General features: G+C 44.3%; 2 protein-coding genes across 2 annotated transcripts in view; one reads left to right on the forward strand and one right to left on the reverse strand.

The window, feature by feature from the left end:
* The first annotated feature begins 24 nt into the window (after positions 1 to 24).
* TRIM63 (tripartite motif containing 63, E3 ubiquitin protein ligase) overlaps positions 25 to 15,771 on the forward strand; it is a 42,067-nt gene continuing 26,320 nt past the window's right edge. The window contains exons 1-2 of the mRNA XM_005875261.2: positions 25 to 47; positions 3,138 to 3,187. The gene's annotated coding sequence lies outside the window, so the exon portion shown is untranslated. The remainder of the gene's footprint in view (positions 48 to 3,137; positions 3,188 to 15,771) is intronic.
* Positions 11,887 to 12,609, reverse strand: LOC102246151 (cleavage and polyadenylation specificity factor subunit 5). Its single transcript, XM_005875260.1, has one exon. The coding sequence runs from the start codon at positions 12,607 to 12,609 to the stop codon at positions 11,887 to 11,889; it is 723 nt and encodes a 240-aa protein (XP_005875322.1).

Below are 15,771 nucleotides of genomic sequence, written 5' to 3' on the forward strand. Positions count from 1 at the left end.
TCCTCGGGGACCAGGACCGTCCGTCATTCAGTCAGTTACCCAGATGAGTGAGCATCGCCGGAAGCGTCCATTCCTTCTGCACCTATTGTGCACCTCCTGTTTGTCAATAGGCGGTCGGTCCTGCTCCCAGTGCGGTGTGAGGCACGATGTGCAAAGGATCCGCCGCCGCCTTCAAGGATCAGTCAATTACCCATTTTTTATTTTCTGTCCTCCATTTATTGACCTTCTCTAGAGCCTGGAACTGACTTTAGAGAAGGTCTAAATTATCTCCCCTAATCCTAACCAAACCCCACAGGCTTTATTATTAACTCTATTTTTACAAAAACGAGGAAACAGGCCTCTGACTTATTTGATCTGAAGGTGTCTGTTTCTTGGGGGGAGGGTGCCTGCTTTGAATACTCACACCCCTAGTGTGACACCTCCCTTCCCTCCATCCTGCCCCCCAAAAAAACTTCTGTAATCTGTGCCAGGCTTTTGTCCTGAGTGCCATGCACCAGTCTTCACCTTTCTACTGGGACTACTGAGGTCGGCCGAGGCTTGGTTTCTGCTCTTCTTGAAAGTAGAGGGAAATACGGAAGGCTCTGTAGACAGCTAGCTACCTGTATCGATAATTGATCTGAATCCGGGGATGGATATCTCTAGGCCAGAGGACGCGTCTTTTGTTTGTCTCAGTCATTAACTATAGGAGCCCCTCCTTTCAAGCTGACTGCAGAACAGACTTGAAATCCACCCCCCTCAATCCCCAAAGCACAGCTGAGTCTAGTCTGTGAGGTGGATTCAGGACTGTGGAGCTTAAAACTTAAACAATTTAGGGTGTCCTCTTTAGGAAAAAGATTACAAATTGGCCCTGTAAACACATTGCTGGGGCCTTGGAAACGGTTTCATTTTTTTTTATAAATATATATATTTTTATTGATCTCAGCGAGAGGGAGAGAGAGAGAAACATCAATGATGAGAGAGAATCATTGATCAGCTACCCCTGTACACCTCCTACCTGGGTATGTGCTCTGATGGGGAATTAAACTGTGACCTGGTTTATAGATCGCCGTTCAGCCACTGAGCCACATCAGCCCAGCAAAGAAAAGTTATTTTTATAGAATTCCAACTAATAAACACAGAAGAGATTATAGCATAAGAAAAGTATGATTTTGCAAACCCTAATGAAATACTAAAACATTTGGGTGAAAAATTGTTGGGTAACTTTGAAATGGAGAGCTTAGGCTGACACAGCCTGAACCCACTAACCTGTCTTAAAATCACTTAGTGCTCTTCATGGAGTATTCTTGCAGGGAAAAAAAAGAAAAGAATCTAAGCCTAATTAAGTCAAGATCCAATTACTTGGCTAGGTTACCATAAATATGGGGGACAGGCTATCACCACAATCAGCCAAACTCAAAATGTGGGACATTCAACAGAACAAGTGACCTGGTTTCTGCAACAAATTCATGGCATGAAAATAAAAAGGGAAGGTAGAATATTAAAGCATAGAAGTCAAGACTTTACCAAAGGCAAAAACATTTGGATCCTGATTCAAGTGAGCCAACTGTCAAAATGCATCTTTGATACAATCTGCATTTTTTATATGAACTGATAAATTAAGGACTTTTCATTTTTCTTGGTTAGGTATGATAATAACACCATGCTTATAGAAATAAAACCCCCTTAAAAAAAATTAGAACTGCACACTGATGTATAATGGATAAAGTAAAAATGTGATCTGGGATATGCTTTAAAAATACCCCACAGGCAGCATAGCAAACCAAAAGAGGAGGAGATTGGTAGAAGGTTGGTAATTGTTGAAACCTGGTACTGGTAACATGGGGTTTGTATACTATTCAACTTTTGTGTACGTTTGAGTTTTTTCATAAAAAGTTAGAAAACCATGCTCAAAAAAGGAATGTGTCGACTAGGAACTTGGATGTAGCGTTCTAGCCCCCTGCTGGCAGATTCTGTTAGCACAGCTACTGCCCCAGTCACTCTGAATTCCCAGACCTGTCCAGAAGAGAAACTTTACCAGTATTTATAAATCTTACAAGAACCCTACAAAATGGATGGTATTAGCATACCATTTTACAGCTGGGGAAACAGACTCAGAGGGACTCGGTAATTTATTGTATTTTAAGAAATAGGTTTTTATTGATTTCAGAGAGGAAGGAAGAGGGAGAGAGATAGAAACATCAATGATAAGAGAGAATCATTGATCGACTACCTCCTGCACACTTCCTCCTGGGGATTGAGCCCGAAACCCTGGCATGTGCCCTGACCAGGAATTGAACCTTGACCTCCTGGTTCATAGGCCGATGCTCAACCACTGAGCCACACCAGCAGGGCAGCTGGGCAGGACTCTATAATTTCAGTTCCTAATAAGTCAGTGGAGCCCTAATCAGTGTAGCTCAGTGGATAGAGCATCGGCCTGCGGACTGAGGAGTCCCAGGTTCGATTCAGGTCAAGGCATGTACCTTGGTTGTGGGCACATCCCCAGTAGGGGGTCAGGAGGCAGCTGATCAATGTTTCTCCCTCATGGATGGTTTCTAACTCTATCCCTCTTCCTTCCTCTCTGTAAAAAATCAATAAAAATATATTTTTAAAAAAGTCAGTGGAGCCAAGATTCCATGTTCTAAGTTCCATAGATTGGTGCTTCTGGATCTTACTTTTTCTACTCGAGCAAAGGGTCACATGGGAAAAGGCAAGTGGAGATGCCCCTAATGAGAATGGATCCACAGGAAGCATATCACCTATGAACAATAGATAAGTCAAGGTAAATAGGTCATATAAATAAGTCAGGCACAGTGCAAAGTGCCTGTCTATGCACGATTTCCATTTTCTCTGCAGTTATCCTGGCAGGTACACACTTTTACTTCTCCCCTTTTACAACTGAGGAAAAAGAGGTCCTAAGAGATGAGAGGACTTGTCCAAAGTTACGTAGCTAGGAAATATCTGAATTGGAACTTGAACCCAGGTCTGACTATAATGCCTGAGTTCTTTAAATAATTTTTTGAGATATAATTTACACATAGTGAAGTGCTTACATATGCTTCAGTTTTAATCTATAGTAACTATTGTATACTGCTTGTCTTTAGCATGAATACAAATATTAATTTTTCATGGATATTTTATTACTTTTTTTTCTAAGTAAGAATGGAATCATGAAAGAGAAGAAACTGGTCAAGAAAGGGAAGGTGGACAGGTAAGGTCAAAGTTCACAGTTCTGCCCAGTGCTAACCATCCCTCTAATGGTTCTTTTTTTCTTTCCCTTTCTTTCTTTCTTTCTTTCTTTCTTTCTTTCTTTCTTTCTTTCTTTCTTTTTCTTTTCTTTTCTTTTCTTTTCTTTTCTTTTCTTTTCTTTCTCCTTATATTCTTAACTCTTCTATTCTTTCAGTGGAATCTACATTATACCCTCTTAGCCGCTTAAACATACAGTTAAGTCAGTGGTTCTCAAATAGGGCAATTTGCTTCTCAAGGGACATCTGTCAATGTCTGGGGACATTTTTGGTTATCACAACTAGGAGATGCTACAAGCATCCAGTAGGTAGAGACCAAGGATACTGCTAAACATCCTACAGTACAGAGGCCTGCTCTCAGGGAGCTTACCTTCTCATGGAAAGAGACACTTATATACAGTTGTGGAAAGTGTTAGGAAGAAGTAGCTCTAGGTACCACAAGACTAGTAGGCTGGGAGTGGAGGTAGGATGGGTCTTTTGAGTCACATTTATACTAAGAAATGGCTGATGAGTAGTAAATAGCCAAGCAAGCTGTGGAGGGAAGAGCATCCTAGGTGGAGGGAATTTACATGCCCAGCTGCTCTACCAAAGCCTGAGCTGGAAGTTAAATCAGGATTTGGGGGAAGGCAATGGATGGAGGCAGGTATTAGGAAGCTCTGTTGTGGCTATAGGCACAAGCCTTGTCTCCAGCCCAATGTTATCAATAATAAAACCCATATCTTTCTCTATTGAATGATTATAGAAAATGCTTAGGATAAAATGTTAAATGAAAAAAGTCTCAAAAGTTGCGCAGCACTTAAGTACACCATGGTTACAATGTTGTAAAAATGATGAACAGGAGAAAAATCAGAAGGAAATGGAGTAAAATGGTGTTGGTGGTCGTGTTGAATAGTGGATGATAGGAGATGATTCTTTAAGGTTTCTTTGATAAATGTCTTCTTTCCATTCTGTCTGTGACGGTGGTCGTGTTGAATAGTGGATGATAGGAGATGATTTCTTTGATAAATGTCTTCTTTCCATTCTGTCTGTGATGGGGAAATTGAGGCACAGAGAGGTTAAGGAACCTCACCAAAGCTACACAGCCCTAAGTGACCTGGGAGGGAGGCCTAGCCAGAGCCTGGCTCCAGAGGCTGCAGGTTTAACCAGGAGGGAACACTGCCCTTCAAAAGCTAATGTCAGAAGCCTAAATTCAAGGCCTTTGTGGCCATAGCCTCTGGACAAATAGGCCTCCTCCCCCTGTGATTGACCCTGTCTCCTGGGATGCCCCCAATAGTCAAGCACCTCAAAGGAGTGAAGAGGTGAGTGAGGGTGGAGGACCAGAACCAGAAGAGAAGAGGTGAGCAGAGGGGTCAAGACCTGCTCTAAGCAGAACCGTGTGTCCCTGGGTAGGAGCAGTTGTTCCTGTCACCCAACTCCCCACTCCAGAAGCCTGGGGAGGGCCCCTGTCTCAGGCTGGCCCTGTTTTTGCCCCCTGGGGCTGTCCTGAGGCCTGGGCCCACAGGTGGGGTCCTGCTGTCCACGGGAAAGGTGGATTCCTGGAAGTTCCTCCCCCTCCCCTGCCCCATCCCAGACAAAACTGTTCCTGGGAGTTAAAGGAACTGGGCTGCAATGTTTACTGTGGCCTGAGCAGGAAGCCTGTCATTGGCTCTTACCCCCCACGGGAGGGTTCAGCGCTGCTGGCAGATAGGATTTCAATTCCTGCCTAGCCATCCACCTGCTGTGTGATCTGGAGCAAGTTACTTGACTTCTCACAGCCTCAATTTCCTTATATATAAAACAGATGCTAGAAGTCTGAAGGGATTGAATGCAACAATGTGAGCAACACATTTGGCACCCTGGCCTGGCACCCTACCGCACTCAAAGCAGGGTAGTTAGGATTATTGTTATCCTGCCACCCTCATCCTCTTCAAGGCCATGAAAGGCTTGGAGTGATGGGCTGAAAAGGCATTCATATGTCTTGGCTGCCAGGAGAGAATGCCTTTCTAATTAGCCCTGTCGAAGGAACTCAAAAAGAGTCAGGAGGCTTTGGCTAGAAATAAATAATGAAGATTTATTCCAAGGCCTTAGGGTGTGCCAACTGGAGGCACAACTAGGCAATACCCAGAGTGTTCTGAAGGGAAAAGAAAAGCTAAGCGTTCTTATAGTGAAAAGTACATTGTTGGGAAGATCAGCCTTGTGTTCGTAGTCTCTAGGTTGGACCAAGATGGTGATCCTCTAGATGACAGTCTAGATCAGTGTGGTTCTCAACCTTCCTAATGCCTCGACCCTTTAATACAGTTCCTCATGTTGTGGTGACCCCCAATTTCATTGTTACAAATTGAACATAATTAAAGCATAGTGATTAATCACAAAAACAATATGTCATTATATATGTGTTTTCCAAAGGGGTCACGACCCACAGGTTGAGAACCGCTGGTCTAGATCAAGCATGTCAAACTCATTTACTAGTATTTGGCCTGTGTTAGCTTTTGAGTTGGACATGCTTAGTCTAGATCAGAGGTCCTCAAACTTTTTAAAACAGGGGGCCAGTTCACTGTCCCTTAGACATTCCACACATGCGCACTGTGGGCCCGGGACGAGTCGGCTGCTAAGCAGGACAGGCAGCGGCGGCAAAAACACCCGGCGGGCCAGATAAATGTTTTCGGCGGGCCGCACGTGGCCCGCGGGCCGTAGTTTGAGGACGCCTGGTCTAGATGATGGATGTCAGGTGATCTGGATACCTCAGTCCTTCAGGGGGTAATCAGATGGTTATCTGGAGGTTTAACCTATATCCAGGCATTGATACAGGACCGAACAGTTCAAAAAATTCAGTTCCCAGGCTAGTTAAAACAAGAATAGATGCTCGGCCGGCGTGGCTCCATAGTTGAGCATTGACCTATGAACCAGGAGGTCATGGTTCGATTCCTGGTCAGGGCACATGCCCTGGTTATAGGCTGGATCGCCAGTTGGGGGTGTGCAGGAGGCAGCTGATTGATGATTCTCTCTCATCATTGTTGTTTCTATGTCTCCTTCCCTCTCCCTTCTCTCTAAAATCAATAAAAATATATTTACAAAATAAAACAAAAAAACAAGAATAGAATTATTTCCTCGTGCCTCAACCTACTTGATTTTATAATTTAGCAGCTCGACTATAGTGACTCCATTTTATCTCTTCACTCTGTTCCCCAGCACAAACATTAGAGTCTGGTTATTAATACCCCCCCCCCCCCCCCCCCGCCCACCAGCTATTAGCTTTAGCATTCCAAAAAGGAGGTGGAGAGGTGGAGAGGTGGAGAGGGTGAGGCTGGAACAGGTGGCTGAGGGCTGGAGGAGGAGCCCTCCCTCTCCGTGGGAACAACCCTTCCCAGCCTCAAAGGCTGCTTCTCTGCCAGACACTCTCCACCTGCAGGCTAGGGTCTGGGAAGGTGTGAAATTCCTGCATGAAGTCAAGCTCCAGGCAGTCAAATTCTCAGTCCCCTAAGGGCACAGCACTGTCCTTCCAGGGATCCAATGCCCAAGTAAGCCGGGCCCCTCAACTGGGCCCACAGAAGAGACAAAACAATTCATGGAATTGTGGGCTATTGAAGGTAGAAGGGGGCTAAGAGAACCCCCAACCTCCCCTAGTGGTTTAGAGCTCAGCCTCTGAGCTCAGATAGACAGGTAACTGGGAAAATCTATATCCCTCAGCCTCAGTTTCCCAGCTGTTTAATAATAATAATAATAATAATAATAATAATAATTTTGCCCTGGCTGGTGTGTGTCAGTTGGGTGTTGTCCTGTGCACCAGGAGGTTGTCAGTTCAATTCCGGTCAAGGGCACATGCCAGGGGTTTCAGGGTTTGGGGCTCAATCCCCAGTAGGGGGCATGCAGGAGGCAGCTAGCTGATCAATGTTGCACTCCTTCCCTCTCCTCTCCTCTCTCTCTAAAAAAATCAATAAAGTATTCTTTTTAAAAAAAAGAAAGAAATCTAATTAAAAAAAGAATTTTCAACCCTTCGTGTAATACAGACATTTTCATTTGGCTGTTGAAAGAAGAAATGAAATGATTTATGTAAAGCACAGGGCTTAGCACACATTACCTGTCCTGCAAAGAGTAGCCCAATCTCTTCATTTCACACAGGACTTCTTTCTTGTTTTCCCGGGTGAGTGGTGGCAGAACTCAAGGAACAAAGATCTTTCAGGAGTTTCCCATTCGCTACCAGAGCTAACAATCATACCAGACAATCATACCAGACAATACTTATTTGTTTTCTTAAGTTGATTGTTTTCAAAATAAATAACCTTCATTTTTTAGAGCATTTGAGGTTCACAGCAAAATTGAGCAGAAAGTACAGAGAGTCCCCATATAATAACCCCCCCCCCAATTCCTTACCACCCTCCACTCCCATTTTTCCCCCACTATCAACATCTGCACCAGAATGGTACATTTGTTACAATCAACAATCCAGCATTGACAGGTCATTTTACCCAAAGTCCGTAATTTACATTAGGGGTCACTCTGTGTGTATGGGTTTTGACAAGTGTATAATGACATGCAGCTACCAGTAAAGTTTCATACAGAATACTTTCACTGCCCTAAAAATTCCCTGTGTTTCACCTGCTAATCTCTCCCTCTCCCCCAAACCCCTCGCAACCACTGAACCTTTTACTGTCTCCATATTTTTGCCTTTTTCAGGATGTCATATGGTTAAAATCATACATTAGGTAGCCTTTTCAGATTAATTATTTTTCTTCTTACTGCTTTTAGAGAGAAAGAGAGAAACACTGACTTATTGTTCCACTTATTTATGCATTCTTAATTGATTATTATATGTGCCCTGACTGGGGATTAAACCCACAACCTTGGTGTATCAGGAAGATGCTTTAACCAACTGAGCTATTTGACCAGGGCCAGAATGATTATTTTTCACGTGGTAATATGCCTTTAAATTTCCTCCTTGTCTTTACGTGACTTGAGTAGGTTGTGGGGTTTTTTTAGTGCTGAATAATGTTCTGTACCATAGTTTACTTACCCATTCACCTAGTGAAGGACATTTTGGTTGCTTCCAAGTTTTGGCAATTATGAATGAAGCTGCTATAAACATTCATGTGCAGGTTTTTGCGTGGACATAAGTTTTCACTTCATTTGAGTAAATACTAAAGAACACAATTGCTGTTTTGTATGCTAAGAGTATGTTTAGTTTTATAAGAAATTGCCAAACTGCCTTCCTAAGTGGCTGTACCATCTTGTGTTCTCATCAGCAATGAATGAGAGTGCCTGTTGCTCCACATCCTTGCCAGCATTTGGTTGTCAGTGCTTAGAATTTGGGTCATTTAAAAAAAAATACATTTTTATTGATTTCAGAAAGGAAGGGAGAGGGAGAGAGAGAAACATCAATGATGAGAGAGAATCACCAATTGGCTGCCTCCTGTACCCTCCCTACTGGGGATCGAGCCCACAACCTGGGCATGTGCCCTTGACCAGAATTGAACCTGGGACCCTTCAGTCCACAGGCTGATGCTCTATCCACTGAGCCAAACCGGCTAAGGCAGATTTTGGGTCATTCTAATGGGTGTATAGTGGTATCTGATTGTTTTACTTTGCAATTCCCTTAGACATATGGTGTTGAGCATCTTTTCATATGCTTATTTGCCAATTTTATATCTTTTCTGGTGAGCTCTCCAGATCTTTTGCCCATGTTTTAATTGGGTTGTTAATTTCCTTGTTGAGTTTTTTTTTTAATGTTTTTATTGATTTCTGGAAGGAAAAGGGAGAGAGCAATAGAAACATCAATGCTGAGAGAGAGTCATTGATCTGCTGCCTTCTGCATGCCTTTTCCTGGGGATTGAGCCAGCAACCTGTGCATGCGTCCTGACCAGGAATAGAACAGTGACCTCCTGGTTCATGGGTCGATGCTCAACCACTGAGCCACACCTGCCAAGCTTTTGTTGAGTTTTAAGAGTTCTTTGTATATGTTGGATACCAGTACTCTATCAAATATGTGTCTTGCAAATATTTTCTCCCAGTGTGTGACTTGTCGTCTTATTCTCCTTATTTATTTTTATTAATGACTCAATGTTTCTTTTTGTGCTACTTTAAAAAAAATGTTTTTTCTTATATTTTACTTTTAAAAAATTACAGAAACAATAATGTGATAACAGCAGATTTTTAAAAAGGAAAATATTTAAAAACCACCCACAATTACTCCACTTCAATAAAATAACTGTGTCACTTTTCTGAGAATTTTGTCTATCTAGCAAAGGTTGGGACAAGGTGTGCGCAGGCACTAGAATAGTTATCCTAGTGTATCTTTTTTTTTTTTTTTTTTAGTATATTTTATTGATTTTTTACAGAGGAAGGGAGAGGGAGAGAGAGAAACATCAATCAGCTTCCTCCTGCACACTCCCTACTGAGTATGTGCCTGCAACCAAGGTACATGCCCTTGTCCGGAATCAAACCTGGGACCCTTGAGTCCGCAGGCCGGTGCTCTATCCACTGAGCTAGACCGGTTAGGGCTATCCTAGTGTATCTTGTCCTTTTTTATTTTACTTTTTTCCAGGTTTTAGCTTTCAAAATGATATTTTAGAATGCCTGCATAATATTCTATCTGTTCCTTAAACATGCCGAGCTTATTGCCTGGCTTTCCCACCAGCTGCCACAGGACTGACTGGCTTCTCCACATCATTCAGGTCACCTCCCAGGGGGCAGGGAGCGGGGCTTCCTTGAATGTCATATCTAAAGCAGTCCCCCTGATTGCAAGTTTCTCTCCATCCCATTATCCTGCTTTCTTATCTTTTAAATATATTTTTATTGATTTCAGAGAGGAAGGGAGAGGGAGAGAGAGATAGAAACATCAATGATGAGAGAGAATCATTGATCAGCTGCTTCTTGCACACCCCCTACTGGGGATTGAGCCTGCAACCTGGGAATGTATCCTAACTGAGAATTGAACCATGACCTCCTGGTTCATAGGTCAATACTCGACCACTGAGGCACACTGGCTGGGCCTGCTTTCTTTTCTTGATAGCATTTATTACTATCAGAAATTATCTTTCTTTATGTCTGTGTCTGTCTTCTCCCACCAGAACATAAGCTCTCTTGCTCTGTATCTCCAGTACCTACAATAGTGCCTGGCACATAGTAGGTATTCAATGAATACTTCTCTATATATAAAAGCCTAAGCACCTGAACAACCAGTTGACCGGTCGCTATGACTTACATTTACCACCAGGGGACAGACACTCAATGCAGGAGCTGCCCCGTGGTGGTCAGTGCATTCCCACAGCCAACCTCCCATGGCACCTGTGCACAAATTCATGCACCAGGCCTCTAGTATTTAATTAACTCAAGAATTCAGAAGACCACAGTTTTCCAAGTTGGTCATTGGATAACCAATTTTTTACTTTATTAGTTGATGCTGCAATAGACCTCTGGAGGAATCAGTATATCAAAGGACTTGGGAAGAGAGTTTTGGCAAAAGACTTGGGTTCCTCTCTCACCTCTGTCATTTACTAATTTTGGTGTTGGCCAATATATTTAACTTCTCTGAATCTAGGTTTCTTTATTTGAAATTAAGGTAATATTAGTGCCTACCTATTAGGGTACCATGAGGAGTGGATAAAAATAATACATGCAAAGTGCTTATCACAAAGGCCACAAAACAAGAGCAAGTAACATCAGCCACCCATTACCAGCACTCTAAGTACAGTCAAGCCTTGATGACAGAGTGGTTTAGAAGGTGTCTTTGAAGAGGTAACATCTCAGTTGAGAAGGGAAGACCATTCTAGGCAGAGCACACAGCATGTGCAAAGGTCCTGAGGTGGGTACTACTAAGAGGGCTTTTAAAACCTGGCAGAAAAGGGTCTTCAGGGGTTTTAAGTTCAGACAGCCATTTCAGACAGTCTTGAGCAGTAGACTCTTCCCTCCATCACAGGCTGATTTTTCTTCTAAATTCAGCTGCACTTTTTCACTTGTCTGCTGGTGGATGCCACAGAGTGGTCACCTCAAAGTCATGTGTCTTCCCCAACCAGCTTTCTAGTTCCAATTGTCCTTCTATTTCTCTACACTGACCCAGGCTGTTGCCAAGCTTCTTAATTCTTCCTTCTTCATTCTTTCACTCCTGTCTCATCTTTGGTCACCTTCCTAGACCAGGAAAGCAGCCAGATTCTGTGGTCCAGTGGGCCACGCATAGCAAGCACTTTGGAAACACACAGATCTGGGTTCAAATCCCAGCTTTGCCATTTAGTTAACTTCATTGGGTCTTGGTTTACTGGTCTCCAAAGGGGAGTTATACCTGGCTGGTAGCTAGGGAGTCAAATGAGATGATGATGTTAGTGACAGTAGCTAGCACATAGTAGGTATTTGATAAATGACATTGTTTTACCTTTGCCCTACCAATCTTGGGAACTCTTGTTTTCATACTTTGGCCCTTCATATTTGGGAAACAGAGAGTTGGTAAAGTTCTGGAGTAACCACTGGCTCCCTAAATATTTTTCTGGAGGAGACCAAATCCTCAAGTATCCCCCTTCAAAATCCACTTTCTTTAATGTACAAAACCATATGAGTGGAAACAAAAGCAAGTTAAACATTATCGTATTTGTTTACACCACTATCTAGTTCTTCATATCAACATTACTATTCAAACAATAGCAAGCAGGTGGCAATTTAGGGGTTGGGAGAGAGATAAAACAAAACTTTTCTACCATGTTTATTCTATATGGTGTAGAGCTGTGCTCACAGAGATGGCTTCTTTGACTTCTCCATTGAACCTGCTCAAAAGCTGAAGGAGACTAGAAATGATGGATCTGTGTCCTGGTGTATTGTCATACAATTCTAACAGTGGTGTGGCTACCAGCTTGTAATTTTTAGGGTTTGCAAACAAGGCTTTCTCTTGAAGTTGAACCGAAAACAACTTCTTATGTTCCTTTGGTTTTGTAATATGTGCAGGAATATATAGATACCGAGGAGGTTCAAAATTTGGTTTCCACCAGTTACCAATGTAGTCATCAATGATCCAGTCCTGTGGGACTCCGCCTTGATGACCAAGTGTCTCTGTCATTAAGCATTTTAGTCCTTCGACTTCATCTTCTGGGTTAAATTCACCATCAGGTAGTCTGAAAAATGTTGTTCCCAGCTGTAGCAGTAACACATGGGGTAGCCGGCGCTCATGTACAACCAGAACCCCTTCTATAGTCCTTCTTATTCCAATTTTATCAAATTCCTCCCTCATGCATTGAAACCTGGCTGCAACAGAGCTGTCCTCAGAGAAGGGCTCTTTTTTACCAAAAGTATAATGGGTAAGAGGGTACAGTGGGATGGTTCGCTCCAAGGTGAGGGGCTTGGTTTGTGGGATGTACTTGTTGCCAAACTGGTTGATACCCCTCTGTCCTCCCCCACCCCATTCCCCCTGGGCCAGCTGGTCTGTGAGCATTTGGGTGGCACCATGACAAGTTGGCAAGTACTGGCAGCCAGCAGAAAGGGGTAAGGCAGGGCGACTTTCCCTGTGTGAACAGCGGTTATCTGCATCCCATTCAGCAGCCTCCACCTGTCATTAACATGAGAACCTTATAGTATTTTAAACAGACTTTGATTTGTAATCATAATACCGATCATTACCCGGGGGTCTACTGCATGCTGGTTACTGCGGAAGTGCCTTATATGCGCTCTCTTTATGACAATCCTGTGAAGGTATTTCCATTGTTACCCCATTTTATAGTTCAGGAAACAGATTCAGAAAAGTGAAGTGATTGGCTTAAAGTCACACAGCTAGATAAGAAATGAAATTGAGACTTGAGCCTATGTTTTTCTGGTACCAGAAACCTGTGTGTGTGCCCCACCGGCAGGCCATCCTGCCTTGCAGCCCATTAGCAACATGGTTTATTTCCTGGATGACAGGAAGGCCAGAGAAGGGAGTCCTATAATGGGCTGGACCCTAAGCCAGGCTGTGGTGGGCCTGCCACAGACCCCAAACTTGCTCCAGAAGAGCAAACTAGGAGGCCTGAGACCTCAGACTGGCCCAGACCTTCCTCCCCAGAGCAACAGAGTCATAAACATTGAGCTTGAGTGAGTCATGGAGTATTTATAGATGAGCCTCCTCTCCTCTCCTCAGCTTTGCCAGGATTTATCAGGTTTATTCGGGGCTTGCAGGGTGACAACTTGTTTATCATCCAAGGTGCCCAAAAGGCTGTTGGGACATCCTCTGAGAAGGAGGTCTGGAAGACTGCCCATGTTTAGACCTGACCTGACCCGCCCTCCCCACCCCCCAGGCTGAAACAACTCTCCCTACCCCAGTTGTCCCATCTTCTCCCAAATACCACCCCACCCATGCACCAGCCCGCACCACAGACACACACACACACCCAATGAACTCACGGTCTCAGGCTAAAATGGGACAGAAATGCTGCTTTTCTCAGGAATACCTCTTGGGTTGATCTGAGAAGTTTAAAAACTTTCTGTAGCCCCACTATCTTTTTTTAAAATATATTTTTATTGATTTCAGAGAAGAAGGGAGAGGGAGAGGGAGATGGAAACATCAGTGATGTGAGAGACTCATTGATTGGCTGCCTTCTGCAAGCCCCCCATGAGGAACCAAGTCCACAACCCAGGCATGTGCCCCTGACCGGAATCAAACCCGGGACCCTTCAGTCTACAGGCCAATGCTCTATCCACTGAGCCAAACTGGCCAGGGCAACATTACCTTTTAAATCCTCACAATTTTATAAATTGGATGTTAATTTAATATGATTTTTATAAATAAGGAAACTGTGGCTCAGAGAGGTAAAGTAACTTGCCCAAGACCACACAGCTCATACAGGTCTAGGTTAAAAATCTAGGCCTTCCTTGGTTCCACAGTCCAAACTGTGGGCAACCTTGAGCAAGTTACTTCCCCTTCTGATCTTCAGTTTCTTTATCTGTAAAACGGAGACACTAATACAGTGGGGCCTTGACTTACGAGTGTCCCGACTAACGAGTTTTTTTGAGATACGAGCCGTCTCTCATCCGATTTTTTGCTTTGAGTTGCAAGCTCAAAAAAATTCGGGTTACGAGCCAGCTTCAGATACCCCACCGCTAGTTGGCGCAGCGAACGTCACAGTGATTTGACATATACGAGTAATTTGAGTTATGAGCTCCGTCACGGAACGAATTAAACTCGTAAGTCAAGGCCCCACTGTACGCACCTTTCACAGTTGTGAGGACTGATTAAAACTGGTACACGGTGGGCTCTCAGCCACTGCTGCCCCTGACCCCCAACAATCAGTGAGTTAGCTTATTCTAAGCTGCTTAAGACAATCAGCTAAGTCACAAGTCACAACTGGCTCAAACTTCAGGGACTTGAATCCAGGACCCAGGCTATTCCAGCCACACTGCCTGCTACCCGCCCCCCCTCCCCCCACCTTCGTTTTTTTTCCAATGGCCAGGCTGCATATCCATAGTGACTCAGAACCCAAGGGCTGGCGGGGGAGGGAGGCAGCTGCGAAAGTGAGGGGTGGAGGGGGTGTTGGAGGATTAGGCTTGGTGGATGTGCGCAGAGGCACAGTGGACTGACCAGGCGCTCACTCCTGGGATCTATTTTGGATGGTGCCCGTCTCCAGGCTGCCAGCAGCTGGAACCCGAGGTGTCGGTGCTGAGTTAACAGAGCGGCCCCAGGAGCCAGATTTAGTGGTTGAGACCTGACCCCAGAGGGTGGCCTGGCTGCAGGCTCAGGGTTGAACCTGCTTTTGTGATTCCTGGTAGGCTGGGGCTCCTGAGGCTCTGAGTCCTGTGGACTGGGTTTCTGAATCTTTACTTAGGGCAGCCTGTGGTTCCCTGCAATCTTCACCCTCTCCCTCCCCAGCCCGGTGCAGAGCCCCTAAATAGAGGTTCAGACAGATAAGGATTCAAGGTCTGGCTGTTCCATTTACTACCTGTGTGACCTTGGACAACATACTCAACCTTGGCATCCTGATCTAGAAATGGAGACAATCATAATAACCTTATAGAGCTGTGATAATTAAATGGGGTCCCTGGTAGGGCTGTGTTCCCTTTTCTGCCCCTCCAGCACCACCACTGGGGCCCATGAGGGCAGGGCTGTCCTCCCCTACTCTGCAGGGGCCTTTAAATGCACTCCCCCAAGAGTTGACCTGGCTATTCAGGGGTCCTGAGTCTGCTCACCTCTCACAGTGTTTCCAGAAACCCTGGTCCTAAGTCCTCTCTGGCCTACTGGCCAGGACGAGGCTCTGACACAGGTGATGACCCAGCTCACTCAGCTGTAGCTTAAATTTCCTCTTGGGCTTTGGTAGAGGGCCCAGTAAGGAACCCCAGCTCTCTGAGTTCTAATCCATAAAAACAGTGACTTTTATTTTTTTTTAAATTCTTTATTAGTTAAGGTATTACAAATGTGTCCTCATCCCCCCCATTAACCCCCATCCCCCCCGCTCCACTCATGCTCTCATGCCCCTGTTGTCCATGTCCATTGGTTTGGCTTATATGCGTGCATACAAGTCCTTTGGTTGATCTCTTCCCCTTATCCCCTCCCTCCCCTACTTTCCTTCTGGGGATTGATAATCTGATCGCTGTTTCTCTGTCTTTGGATCTGTCCCTGTTCATCAGTCTA

The sequence above is a fragment of the Myotis brandtii genome, unplaced genomic scaffold (genome assembly GCF_000412655.1).
Source record: "Myotis brandtii unplaced genomic scaffold, ASM41265v1 scaffold456, whole genome shotgun sequence".
Classification (NCBI taxonomy): domain Eukaryota; kingdom Metazoa; phylum Chordata; class Mammalia; order Chiroptera; family Vespertilionidae; genus Myotis; species Myotis brandtii.